This window comes from Vicia villosa, linkage group LG2, assembly GCF_029867415.1.
Source record: "Vicia villosa cultivar HV-30 ecotype Madison, WI linkage group LG2, Vvil1.0, whole genome shotgun sequence".
Classification (NCBI taxonomy): domain Eukaryota; kingdom Viridiplantae; phylum Streptophyta; class Magnoliopsida; order Fabales; family Fabaceae; genus Vicia; species Vicia villosa.
The window spans coordinates 207,042,027-207,056,360 of record NC_081181.1 but is presented as its reverse complement, the minus strand read 5'-3'; the positions used below and the strand labels follow the sequence as shown (position 1 = coordinate 207,056,360).

At 36.0% G+C, this 14,334-nt stretch overlaps 1 protein-coding gene across 3 annotated transcripts; it reads right to left on the bottom strand.

The window, feature by feature from the left end:
* Positions 1–9,734: 9,734 nt before the first annotated feature.
* LOC131653703 (putative zinc finger protein CONSTANS-LIKE 11) lies at positions 9,735–14,334 on the bottom strand. Of its 3 annotated transcripts, none has more exons than XM_058923966.1 (5): positions 13,375–14,334; positions 12,265–12,495; positions 11,671–12,017; positions 11,490–11,572; positions 9,735–10,160 (listed from the first exon to the last, which is right to left on the bottom strand). In XM_058923966.1, exons 1-5 carry the CDS (start codon positions 13,987–13,989, stop codon positions 10,129–10,131), a joined length of 1,308 nt encoding a protein of 435 aa, XP_058779949.1. In that variant the 5' UTR covers positions 13,990–14,334; the 3' UTR covers positions 9,735–10,128. The 3 variants fall into 3 exon arrangements, with proteins under 3 accessions (XP_058779949.1, XP_058779948.1, XP_058779947.1); XM_058923965.1 differs by having other exon boundaries at positions 11,405–11,572; positions 13,375–14,332; XM_058923964.1 differs by having other exon boundaries at positions 9,735–11,572; positions 13,375–14,331.

The window sequence follows — 14,334 nt, the reverse complement described above, 5'->3', positions numbered from 1 at the left end:
GATTATTAGTGGGGAAAAGCATGATCCTGGGATAATCATCCATAGCCTTCCATTATGTATTTTTTTTTAATTGATATCTTTCCCAACACATAACACACATCATAATGCACCAGATTCAACGATATAACCAATCACAATTTTACTACTTCTAACACCCATGATAACTTTATGAATTTTTGCAAGTACACGGAATGGTAAATCTTTTGAAATGGCATAATAATGTAACACAATAATTATATGCCAATCGTTGGTGTTTTACCTTAGATTTAAAACCTATGAAGGTCCAAATCCAAGAGGCAATGGGCACGGTCCCCTTAAGCAAAGTCTCATGTTTGAGCCTTTTGAATGGAAAATATAGACACAGTTGGAAGACAGAGGTATAAAACTTTTTTAAAAAATGTAGGGCCAACCAAAATTAAAAAAGAATAGAAGGAAATCAATACCTTTGGTTGGTTTGAGTCTTGATTAAATAAAAACAGTTGATCTTTGAAGAATTGTAGGTGTAGCTTGAATTTGGAATGACACATGATTTTTTTTATTTTTTTTGACAATGGAATGACACATGATTTATGAATCAAAGGTTGTTCATATTGACACACTTCTTCGTCCAAATTGCTTTTCGCTTTCACCAAACCAAAGAAGCCACCATTCTTTTCAGATTTGTTTGCCTCCTCTTCATGCAACAACCAAAGCAAGTTGTAATTGATGAGCAAAATAATGAACACAGTAGACATAAGGACAGTCCTTCATAAAAAGTGCTTGTAAACCGTTCCATTCTCCTCCTATATTACTAGCATTGTCATACCTTTGGCCACTAAGGTCAGAAACATCAAGGTTAATTCAAAAAAGTATATCACATTCGGCTTCCTTATGAGTTAAAGATGTGTTTTGAGGAATTTTTCCGATTTGCCTTAACTCAGAACACAAAACAGAGTAATCGGTATTCTTCTCACACGCTTTCGCTTATGTTTTCAAGTTTTCTTCTCTTCTTCTTTCTTGTTCTTTCTTTCCTTTCTTGTTCTTTCTTTCTCTGTATTTTTCTTCTTTCTTCTTCGTTACGTACTCTGTCTTTTTTCAAAGGCTTCTTCCTCTGTTTTTTTAAAGTCTTCTTCCTCTTTTACTCACTCTATTTCTCCTCGGTTTTTTTTCTTTTAAGTATAGTATTTTAATAAATTTAATCCTCTTTTACTTGCTCTTTTTCTCCTCTATATTTTTTCTTTTATGGGTATTGTGTTATTGTTTAGTTTTACATAAAATATATATTTTAGAGATTATTCATATAAATAATCCAAAAAATAGTCAAATAGCGGTTATCCTGCTATCCGTTATTCTGCTATCCCATTTTTTGGATCAGCCGCTATCTAGAATTGATAACTCTAATGTGAAGTATATTTGTATTTCTGTGGAACATTTTCCAGCACAACTTTGGCAATTTCATCATTGCAAGATGCTAAGAGCTTTAACAATTCAATAAAATTGCCTTGATTTCATGAGTCGCTCGTTACATCATGACCCCTAAGAGCACGAGTTTGAAGTATTAACCAAGGAACAATGATTCTTTGACTTGAATGTTGCACTTGAATAACATTTCTAATATGTTCACCTTGATTCAACAAGTCTTGACAAGCTTGCATTGCATTGTTGTCTGGCGAGTAAGATCATTTCCTATGTGTTTAAGAAAGAAACAATATTTTTCATTCCTAACTTTCTTCCAACTTCTAAAACTCGTAGAAATGAGGAGATGTGATATAAGATGTCCGCTTAGTATTTTGCTAAAAAGATAATATGGTAAACAATATGCAGGATCTTTGACAGCGAATATTCTAGCCATGAAGAAAACATGTTAAACCAAGTGTGTTGAAACTGTCTTGGATTACCCTTGTTGCCAAACAAGGGATAGTTTTCTAAATTTATTTGATATAGACCTCATTTTAGAAAAGCTATTTGTATTGCATCCACTTGATTTCTGGATATTGCTTAATTGAAAGACGCTTTCCGAATCACATTCTAGAGAACTCTCAAAGTCATGACACTCTTCAATTCTTGGATTCCCAAGAACTGTTTCAACCACGAATGTTGGAGTTATAATTAATTCATCTCTTCTATCTCTTTTAATATCATAGGTTTTCTCTTGAAAAAATAATTAATTTTTCTACTTTTCATCTTTGCTTTTCTTATGCAAAGAAATAACACCAATTTATCCAATTCATGATAACCATATAAATCAAGCTACTAACATATATATTTCCCTGGGTTAACTTCTACACAAATCAATTTGAGAGATTAAAACTTCGTGAAGTATTCTTCCTTTGCAACAGGAGTCACCTTCAGGGGATTTCGTTCTACATTTAAACCACTTTAACAAATTCAATCTTTAAGGCCCTCTCTTGCTGCTATCATATTTATGTTATTTCTTACTAGTTCAATACTTATGTGATGCTTATGTCTTTATTTTTGGGATACATTTTAGTTTTAAGCACAAGAATCAGATGCAACATAATTTTTGGCAATTGTAATGCAATTGATCAAGAACCGAGATAATAACAGCCTTTAAAAACAAAAAACGCACAATTTCAACAACAAAATAAAAACTCTAAAATCAGAAAATGCACATAGAAGGAAGATGAACTTACAGAATAGAGAGGAGAGCTGGCTGAGAGTCAGAGATAGAGATTGCAGTGTGCAGGCTAGCATTCATGGGAGGAAGAAAGCACTAGGCATCGATGGTTGTTTGAGGAAGGAATGAAGAATAGAGGAGAAATTTTAACGAGTGAAGGAATCGTGACTCTGCCATTGTTGCTAGGTAAACCCGGTTGCATCTGTATTAGGTCCTTAACTACTAACATGTTTTCTCAGCTCAGAGTCCATTAGGCTCCATACCTTGCCACCAAAAGCTATTTTTATACACACTACATTTACAACATAAGCTAGGTAGCAAAACGTAATTGAAAGTAACTAACCTTGAATTGAAAATAAACCATAACTGAATAGTATCTGTAACAATATTATGTGTCTGTCTGCATCTACTTACCAAGTATAGTCTGTTAAATAAACTTAATTGCATATACTAATTGCACCACATATTTCTGCCAATTAGTTTCTGCGTCTGATCTCAATTGAGACATTGACTCAACTTAAATCCAATAGGATATTTTCCTTTCAAAAAAAAATATGCATGTATATACTTGAGACTCGTGAAACATGAATTTGATAAAAGAAATAGCTGAAAGTAACTGACCGTAAACTGAACAGAATAGTAGCTGTAGATTGAACAGAATAGTAGTTGAATCAACTTTGTACGTCTGTCTGCATCTGCTAACTTACTACACTTGCTGAGAAGGCAATGTCAGGTCTTGTACGTGATAGAAAATAGATTTATCTTCCTTTTTCTTAGGAGGTTGATCATCCATCGGTTCAGATTCATGACAGTGTTGTGATGTGAACTCATCACCTCTTTTATGGTTCTTTCAAAAACCTTTTCTTTTCAAATATTGTTTTCCATTTCGGGTCTATCCTCTTCGCACGACTCATCATTTTTTGGCATTTCAATTAGTTCATCATAAATTAGGTAAGGAAATGTAGGCTCATATTCACCATGTTTCTTACTCATAGCAGGAGTAGGTTCAGGTAGTGAAATATAGTCATTTCTGCAGATGCAAAAGTATCATTTTTTAAAAGTTTGTGATATAGGCAAAGATGATACAAAAGTGTTTACGTCCATGTCCTCCTTTAGAAAACGACTTCTTCCTTTAAATTCACCCCTGGAGAAGATTGTCATAAAAAAAAGTTTGTTTTCAAAGAATGTTACATTCATCATGACAAATATTTTTTTGTTGATTTTAGGATTAAAACATTTACACCCCTCCTGAGTTGGAGAGTATCCAACAAAAACACATTTTATAGCATGGAGTTCAAAGCTTCCAACATTTTTGTGTTCGTGAGAAAAAGTTGTGCAACCAAATATTTTTAAGGTTAAATTAGTGAAAGTACAATAACTCAAAAAAATATTCTTTGGAGTTTGAAAATTTAGAACTTTGGAAGACATTTTGTTAGTTGAATATTGAAGCAGATAAGACTGCTTCACCCCACAAATAGTTAGGTACTTTGGTTGTGAAAAGTAAGGCTCGTGCTACTTTCAAAAAATGTCTATTTTTCTCTCTGCCACTCTATTTTGTCGGGGAATATTAGGACAAGAACTTTGATGTACAATTTCATTTGTCGGGGAATATTAGGACAAGAACTTTGATGTACAATTCCACTTTGACAGAAAAAAAAATCACCCAAATTAGTGTTGAAGTATGTTTTACCATTATCGCTTCTAAAAAATAGAATGGTAGTTTGAACCTGATTTTGCACCATTTTGAAAAAATCACTTACAACCTTAGAAACATCTGATTTCCCCTTTAACAAGTACACCCAACATACTCTTGAGTCGTCATCTATAAAGGTGTTAAACCAATTTTTTGAGCGAGAGTGACTCGTACAATTAAGGCCCCAAGTGAATAATAGATAAAGGTTTTGTTAGTTTATAAAGTTGTATTGAAAAATGAGAACGATGATGATTTGCAAATTCACGTGCTTCACATTTTAACAAGGATAAATCTTTATTACAAAATAAACTTAGGAAACAAATGTTTCAAATAACGAAACTAGCGTGATCTAAACGTAAATGCCATAGCACAATGTTGTCATCATTCTTCAAAATAAATAAGACTCAAAATGAGAACTTATTTTCTTAGCAGGTAGTTGTGAATCAGAAGCAAGATCAAATCTTGAAAAACACAATGAGTACGGAACAAGTTTGTTTGAGAATTTTTTTCTTGGGCTAATTTACTGACACACGTTAGATCACAAGTTAAATTTGGAACATGGAGAACATCTTTAAGAGTCAGACTTGGAGACAACACAACTAAACATCTATCAGCAATGGCTAAAAAAGAGCCATCTGCGACTTTTATTTTTTGATTAACTACATGAAGGTTATAAGAAGAGAACAAGTAGATAATTGATTAGTAGCACCTGAATCTATTATCTAAGTCTAGTTCAGAGTGACACTAAAAAGGTACTTTTAGCATTATAGAGCAAGGTGGAGTTGATGACTCGAGGAGCTTGATCGATTTGTCTTCCAATTTGAAGGTTTTCCATTGAGTTTCCAACATGTTTCCTTTGTGTGCCATGCACGATTATGATGATTGTTAAGAAATGTGGTTGGGCCTAACTCACTCTACAAAACCGGCTTGTAGGGTGAGGATTGCCCCCACTTATAAAAACATGTTTAGGCCATATATTGTTCGATGTGAGACTCTTAACACACCCCCTCACGCTCAGGACTAGACAACTGGAGCGTAAAAATAAATGGTGTGTGACCCGATAGCGGAAACAATAGAAGGTGACCCACCGGATCTTAAACGAGGCTCTTGATACCATATTAGAGTTTCACCTAACTCAGCCTTACAAAACCGGTTTGATAAGGTGAGGAGTGTCCCTCTATATATACTTTTTCAATGCTCTATCTCCAACCAATGTGGGACTTTAGGATCTTCCTAATACACCCTTCACGCCCAGCACTCTTTTTGGGGTTGGTGCGTGGATATTAACGGTGGGCGGCTCATGGTCCGATCGATAGACTCATACTCATCAATTGAAACATCGTCTTCTTCCTTGTCCTCGTCGAATGGAAAAATATAACTCGTACTTTTGCCACGTTTAGGCATATTATGATACCTAAATTTCTGGAATGGACCATAAGAAAAATTAAGCAGCTTCCCTGATCAACTCCTAGCTCTGAAACACTGCAAGCAAATGAAACATCATTACCGAGAAATATTACCAAATCATTGATTTGTTGAACTTTAATCCAAGTTCTAGTGCTCTCCAGCAGCCGAAAGATTTTTACTCTCCCGGACGACGAAAACATATCCACAAGAAACAAATTATCTCTTGCATTAACAAGATACAGGCTGTAGATCGAGAGTTGATCAGGTAGAGGAAGAAATGAATCTGAAATCACTTCATTTCCATCATTTCCGATTTTAATAGTACAGCCAGTTGAGTCAACGGCATAGACGTGGTCCTTAAACGTGCAAACATCATTGGTTGCACGAACATTAAATCCTTCAATTCTTGGTGGAGTTGTTGGTTGTGAATCAAAAACTCCATATTTGAAAATATAGAGATAGGGGATTACTTTATATTTGGCTAAACAGAGAGAAATAAGCTGATACTCAAATGTGGATATAACAATCTTTTCTGAAAAATATACGTCAAACTTATCCACCATGAAAGCACACCCTAATGTGAATACTCTAACCTGCGATATATCAAATAATCCCCTAAAACGACGGTCCGTCGTGGATAATGAGAGTGCGAGAATCTGACGCTGATTTGCTTCGTCTGGTTGCATGTAACGGGGACACTGATGTAGGAAATACTGTGCATGATAAGTAAACATTGCACGATAAGTTTTATCGTTTTAGGGAATTATTTGATATATCGCAGGTTAGGGTATTCACACTAGGGTGTCCTTTCATGGTGGATAGGTATGACGTATATTTTCCAGAAAAGATTGTTATGTCCACATTTGAGTATCAGCATGTTTCTCTCTGTTTAGCCAAATATAAAATAATCCTCTATCTCTATATTTCAAACATGGAGTTTTTATTCACAACCAGCAACTCCACCAAGGATTGAAGGATTTAATGTTCGTGCAACCAATGATGTTTGCACGTTTAAGGACCACGTCTATGTCGTTGACTCAACTGGCTGTACTATTAAAATCGGAAATGATGGAAATGAAGTGATTTCAAATTCATTTCTTCCTCTACCTGATCAACTCTCGATCTACAACTTGTATCTTGTTAATGCAAGAGATAGTTTGCTTCTTGTGGATATGTTTTCGTCACCCAGGAGAGTAAAAATCTTTCGGCTGCAGGAGAGCACTAGAACTTGGATTAAAGTTCAACAAATCGATGATTTGGTAATATTTCTCGGTAATGACGTTTCATTTGCTTGCAGTGTTTCAGAGTTAGGAGTTGATCAGGGAAGCTGCTTAATTTTTCTTGATGGTCCATTCCAGAAATTTATGTATCATAATATGCCTAAATGTGGCAAAAGTATGAGTTATAATTTTCCATTCCACGAGGACAAGGAGGAAGATGATGTTTCAATTGATGAGGATGATGAATATGAGCCTATCGATCGGACCATGGGCCGCCCACCGTTACGTTAATATCCACGCACCAAGCCCAAAAAGAATGATGAGCGTGAGGGGGTGTATTAGAAAAATCCTAAAGTCTCACATTGGTTGGAGATAGAGCATTGAAAAAGTATATATAGAGGGACACTCCTCACCTTATCAAACCGGTTTTGTAAGGATGAGTTAGGTCAAATTCTAACATGGTATCAAGAGCCTCGTTTAAGATCCGGTGGGTCGCCTTCTATATATACTTTTTCAATGCTCTATCTCCAACCAATGTGGGACTTTAGGATCTTCCTAATATTGATAACACCAGGACTTGTTTGACTTTTTTCCCTCGTTGAATTTTTTAGTAGCAAGAACACCAAGACTTATTTGACTTTTTTCCCTCGTTGAATTTTTTAGTAGCAAGAACACCAGGACTTGTTTGACTTTTTCCCCTTGTTGAATTTTTCAATAGCAAGAACAGAGCCTTCAAATTCAGAGCTATGAGTTGTCTTTTCCATCATGATTCCTTGTCACACTTCCTCCCTTCTTATTTCTTAGAAGGTTTCTCGAAGAGTTGGTAGTGGTATCTTTCCCTAAATTTTGCCTCAAACTTCTTCAAGAACTTTATTCAACCCAGCAAAGAACATAAGACGCGATCATTCTCTTGCCTTTTGAGAAATAGGACAATGTCTTCTATACACCTTCAATTATCATCATAGTAGAGATCCAATTTTTGCCACAAGGTCAACATCTCATTATAATAGGTAGTTACATCTCTATCACCTTGTTTTGCATCCCCCAACTTTGACTTTACTCCAAAATTTTAAGAGGAGTTCAGAACATCCCCCAACTTTGACTTTACTCCAAAATTTTAAGAGGAGTATAGAACGTTGGAGTTTGTTTCCTTAACAGTTTCCCATAATACCGCTTCAGACGATAAGAAGATATATGGCTTCCCTATTCTAGGTTCCATAGTGCTTATTAATTAGGAAATAAGCATGGAATTTACGATCATATATTTTTTGTAGAGTGAGTCACTTAAGGCTGGTTTTGCAAATGCTTCCATTAGAAACCCAAGCTTTCCTTTGTTGTCCATTACCAATGTAACAGTTGTAGCCCAATGATTCTAGTTTTCACCATTCATTTTGGGAATATTAATTTTAAGAGAGTTTATAGAACTCTCTTGATCGTTGAAACAAGTATTGAAGTCACTATCAATGTTGATGTGGATTGTGTCGTGGTTGTCGATGTGGATTGTGTCGTGGTTGTCATCGTTTCCTCTGCCACTGCCTCCGTGTCCCCCTCTACCGTCGGTACCTGGGTTACCGCGCCCATTTCGACAACCTCCTTCGTGGCTAGCACCGAGGGTAGAGAAGTCTTCGTCGTCAACGGTCGAATGTTTGTTGTGGATTGTGTCGTGGTTATTGTCGTCGATTCCTCTCCTGCGGCCTCCGTGTCCCCCTCTACAATCCGTGTCTAGTTACCGCACCCATTTCACAACCTCCTCCACGGCTAGCATCAATGGTAGGAAAGTCTTCGTCGTCAACCATCGAGCCTGCGAGGGTCTATTTCCATTGATTCTAGTTGGCCACCCATGAAGAAGGTTGTGCGGCGAATAACACTTACTTTCAAATCCTAGATTGAAAACCTAGAGCTATTAATACTTTTTTTAAAATGTGGTTGAGTCTAACTCAACCCTACAAAAGCAGCTTGTAGGGTGGGGATTGCCCCCACTTATAAGTACATGTTCAGGCCATGTATTGTCCAATGTAGAACTCTTAACACACCCCCTCATGCTCAAGACTAGACAATTGGAGCGTGGAAATAAATGGTGGGTGGCCCAATAGCAGAAACCTGTTAGTAGGTGGCCCACCGGATCTTAAAAACGGGACTCTGATATATTGAATTAGGAAAAACTAAGACTCGGCAGGGTAGGGCCCGTGCGAGTATAACTCTTTCTTTTCCCTACATTTTGCATGCATTTTAGTCCAGATTAGCGCAGTTTGTTTACACACCCATAGTTTTAGACACGAGCGTGGATACCATCGAGTACGATGGGCACGAGGGGTGCTAATACCTTCCCCTCGCGTAACCGACTCCTTTACCCTTTTTCTCTGGTCGTGAGACCGTTGTTTTGTTTCTGACTCCCTTACCCTTTTTCTCTGGTCGTGAGACCGTTGTTTTGTTTCGTGGTTTGCTGACATTCCCTTCCTTTTCAGGATAAATATGTTAGTGGCGACTCTGTTAATTTTCGCGGTAGCGACAGCAGGTAAAACCGTATGTTTGAATAGCACATGTTTGAATAGCACGGCATAAGTTGCATTATATAGGAGAAAATACAAAACCTAGTATTAACTACATAGATATTATATTCTATTCTAGAATCCAATATTTTCTTTATATACATATACATATAATAATCTACAGATACCATATTAAAGAAAATAGGAAAAAGTAGTTGTAATTTTATTTGTCAACATTAGCTGGTATTTATAGAGATATTACAACCTAATTATATCCTTATATTAAGGAGAATAATAACAATAAAAAATAAAAATAAAAACAAATATTCTAAAATAAATAGCAAATATTCTAAATATAGAAACTATTACATTAAGGCAACCAAAATTTAAATGAATCAGTGTTTGGCCTAAGCCTAAACCCAAAATAAGCAGTTAACACTCCTAAGCCTAAAATGATGCAGTCCAATAGATGAAATGATTGAGGTAGTTTAAGGGTTGTGGAATATGCATACAGTTGCTGCAGGTGTAAAGTGGTTTCGAACAACAGGATCTCCATCTGACACTGCTCGCTAAACCAACGTAAGGATTGCTGTTCTTGGATAATATCTTGATGCCAAATACCAGTTCCCGTTTTCTTCCTTAATACCCTGTGTTTATTAGAAAAACAAAAACTCAGAGTCACACATTCTAACCTGTTAAAGTTCAGGATGCATCGCCGTTAACTCCTGTCTCTTCTGCAAGCAAGAAAGAGTATGTAAGTCCAACTTTTTTTTGCAGTAAAATAGTTTTTATCTTATTTGTTAGAAAGCAGAAGCAAATGGTAAACAAATAAGAATTTGGCCACTCATTTAATTCTATAGAAAATGGTATTCAATTCTATGTTATCAATCTCGGATAGAGGCGCGGCTAGGCCATCTCCAAAAATGGAGCGGAATGGGAGCGAGGAGCGGAACGGCCGATATTTTAGTGACGCGGAGTCTAATTCAGTTAATACTAATGAACACAATTGTTAAAAACTAAATTTAATTAATCAAAATTCATGAAATATTCATATTTAGAAACAGAAGTCATAAGTCATAAATAAAACGTACTTGCAAATGCCAATAAAATTCAATAAAATAACTTTGCTATCCTTAAAAAATTAAGGCAATATCATATACGGCTGTGACGCAGTCGGAGCGGCCACATCACATCAGCGTCATTCCGAATCCAATCTCATTATTGTGGTCGTTCCAACCGAGTCACTGATGTGACAGAACGGCACAGCTTGACGCGGTTTTCTTGGTTTTGCTGTTCCGTGCCGAGATTTACGGCTGAAACGGCTAAGTTTAATAATTTCATAAGAAGTATTTATCTTACCTTTCATGTTTTGGTCGGAAATGATACTAACTGTGATGCAATATCAATCTGTTCATTCATCCTGCTCCTCTATCTCATGCATGTTACTTCCTCCATTCTAAATTATAAGAAAAATAACTAACTACACAGATACTAAGAATAGTAGTTAACCACCTTTAATTTTCTTGATGTAATCAAAAAAACAATTGCATTGTCCAAACTACATTTTCTTTTCATCGTAATTGTGTAAGAAAATTTGTTCTCTTGAAGCCTATTTTGAGAATAATAGCATTAAATATGATCAAATAAGTTAGATTTTACTTATATTTTGGTTCATCAAATATGTCTTTTTTTTCTTATATTTGAGAAAATGTAGTGCTTCTTTCACTTACTAGATATAACTAAATGCAATATCTTTTTACTCTTTTACCTTCATATGTATATTTTCATCTAAAATTCTAAATACTAACTTCTCTTCTTTGTACCAACCACCTAATTAAGTTGTCAAGTTTAGAATAATTATATATCTGCATTAAAATTTGATCTATTTTTCTAAATTTTGTACAAAAGAAATTTGTTGTCTAAGAATGGACAACAAAACAATGTTATCATGATGTCCATGGACTCTACCTAAGCTTACCAGTCATTTTCCTGCAAGAAAAATATCGTGATTGTCGATAACATTTAGTAGTCGCTCAAAAGAGGATCATAATCATATGCTTCACCTGCTTTAACGAATCGGCCTTTCACGCGTTTTCTTGTATCAGCCCTTGCTTTGCGAGAGGCATATCTTATTTGCTTACCAAATCTGCACATAAGAACCCAGAAAATTGATGTATTAGCTAGGAAGCACGGGCATGCATTAAAAGTGAGTGTCTATATATACACACAGTTAAAAGTACTTACGTTCGAGTTTTCTTTTTCTCCTGGTATCTCATTTTGGCTTGTTCCCTTGCTTCTGCACACGTACCCTCCAAATTTGGTTCCCAAGGGGATTCGCCAGGATGAAACACTGGAGGTAACCCACAATTTAGAAGTTCAGTAACATTGTTTTCACCATTAAGATTAGGTAATTCAATTGAAGTTCCTGAATGAATTTGACTCTGAGGAAATCCCATAGTAATGCTACTGTTGCAGCTAGGAGTCATAAGTGCACAATTTGCATTATTGTTGATGCCCTGCATCACACTTGTTGATCCGCCAGCCCCTGATAATGGAAAAGCCAGACAATCTTGTTGCACGGGTGATAAAGCCTAATAAAACAATCACATGGATGACAATTAGTTTCATACATCACTAGTAAGCGTTTAGGGAGGAGAATGATAAAAAAATAATAATTCACATACAATGTCAACGTAAAGATTTTTTACACCATCGCTCAATTATAACCGTTAGATTATTAAACATATACGATAGGCTATGATTCGCTGACAGTGTAAAACTTTTTGTATTAACATTGTATAAAAATTAAATCCTAAAAAAAGGTGTTAAAACTGTTACCTCCGCTGCAGTCTCGGTAAGACTGGTACATTTTGTGACTTGAATATTTTTATCTATTAATAGACACTCTAATCCTCCATCTTCATGGTTGTATTTTGCGGCACTTTGAGAGCAGCCAAATATTTCCTCAGCACTTTCAAAGTTTAATTGAGCATCATCCACATTGAAACCTTCACAAAGACTAGTCCCCTCGTGAAAAACTAGTTCCTTGACATCAGAGCATCCTTGAATCTAACGAGTTAAGAAAATATGAAGAGAAAAAAAATGGTATTAGCTTTGGTTCGGCACAACAATTAGCATTTAGCTACTAAACTAATCATATCATCATCAGCCCGTAAAACACTTATCAATAATTAGACTCAGAGCTTAGATCATTCATCAATCTTTTACTCATCTATGTACATAACACACATCATAATGCACTGAAATCAAAGATATAACCAATCATCACAATTTCAATACTTCTAATTACCAATTCTGTCATTATTGTAGTTTTTCTTACCGTGTGACAGTTTTTGTTTAATTTTATTTATCACTTCAAAAAACCAATTAGATATATATGCTTTTTAACTCTATTCTTATCTCTTGCAATCTTCATTTTTCTCGAAACTGAATGAGTGAATGTCCTAAAGACTCATCGTTTGAAGTACAGAGATCATTTAAGGGGCTGACCTCTCACAACAGTGTTCTTCCATATGCACTAGTCAGGGGTCAAACCCATGACCACATGCTTTAAGGACACAATCATCTGTCATGCTGGTAAATGAATGAGAGCATTAATATGGTCATAACATTTTGAATATGTAAACAAACACATGGAATGATTAGTATTTTGAAATCACAAAAAGGTAACACAACAATTCTTGGTGTGTTCTCTTTGAGTTTAAAACTTAAGTGCATCCAAGAGGCAATGAGCATGGTTTTTCTTAAGCACAGTCTCATGTTCGGGTCTTGTGAACGGAAAACATAGGCACACTGGAATGGTTTTTCCGCCTTATATGCACCCACCTGGCTCGGATCGGATTCTAGACCTAAAAAAAGTTTTAAAACTCAAAACACAATGCAGATATGTCAGTCAATCAAAATCATAAAGTAGAATGAAATCAATACCTTCGGTTGGTTCGAGTCTAGATCAAACAAAAATGCTTGATCTTTGCAGTATTGTGTGCCGTTTGAATTCGACAAAACAATAGGTGGTGTCCCAATCCAAGGGTGTTCATATTTAACAGACGCCTCTTCTCCGTCCATCTTATTTTTCGCCTTCCCCAACCCAAACAACCCGCCATTCTTTTCATGCGGCCAATCCAAAGGCTGACAGCCAGCAATACTACTCTCAACCGATGAATTTCCATTCCCGCCAACAAAATGTGGCCAAATCTTAGCCAACTCTGCCAAAGATGGACAACCAGTGTAGAAACTAAGCAACACATGGTTATGCCCCAACACACAACACTCATCTGTAGAATTCCAATCACAAAACTGACACAGAGACAGTTTATAATCAACGCAACGAACAATCGCCGAATCAAAATTACACTTATCACACAATAAACTTCTCGGATGTCTGCGAGCAAGCGCATTCGCGGAGTGCACAATCGCATCGCAACGCAGACATAAACGAGCGGAATCCGGCTTGCAGTAAACCACAGCTCTAACAATCTCACAAAACTCACATAGCGCTTCCATAAACAACCTTATTATGATAAATATCACTGATATTACCATACTATAACTAAAATTCTTAACGCAACTACGCTACTAGTACTACCTGATAAATCAATTGTATGTGATTCACCTTTTGTTAACTCCGAGATCGTTAATGTCGTGATGATGAAGAAAAGGAAAATCACCGTACGAAGGAAGATGGTGAAATAGTCAAACCTAGCATGTTTCGCTAGGTTTAGGTTAAGAAGAAGAAGAAGTAAAAATCTGGTAGTGGTTATGAATTCGTGATTTACCTGTGTTTGCTTCGTTGATCTGTATTCATATATTGCTATTTTCTGGTTCGGAAATTGGATATGGGATTGATTTCGTGGCAAATTTTACGAAACTAGATTAAAAATAATTTAA

What these genes read in the sequence shown, in the direction of transcription:
- LOC131653703 (XM_058923965.1), bottom strand. Translation starts at nt 13,989, where the DNA reads ATGGTAATATCAGTGATATTTATCATAATAAGGTTGTTTATGGAAGCG. An exon ending in TAGACTCGAACCAACCGAAG is followed by an intron (nt 12,496 to 13,374) that starts GTATTGATTTCA and finishes TTAACTCGTTAG; the next exon opens with ATTCAAGGATGCTCTGATGT. An exon ending in GAGAAAAAGAAAACTCGAAC is followed by an intron (nt 11,573 to 11,670) that starts GTAAGTACTTTT and finishes TCTTATGTGCAG; the next exon opens with ATTTGGTAAGCAAATAAGAT.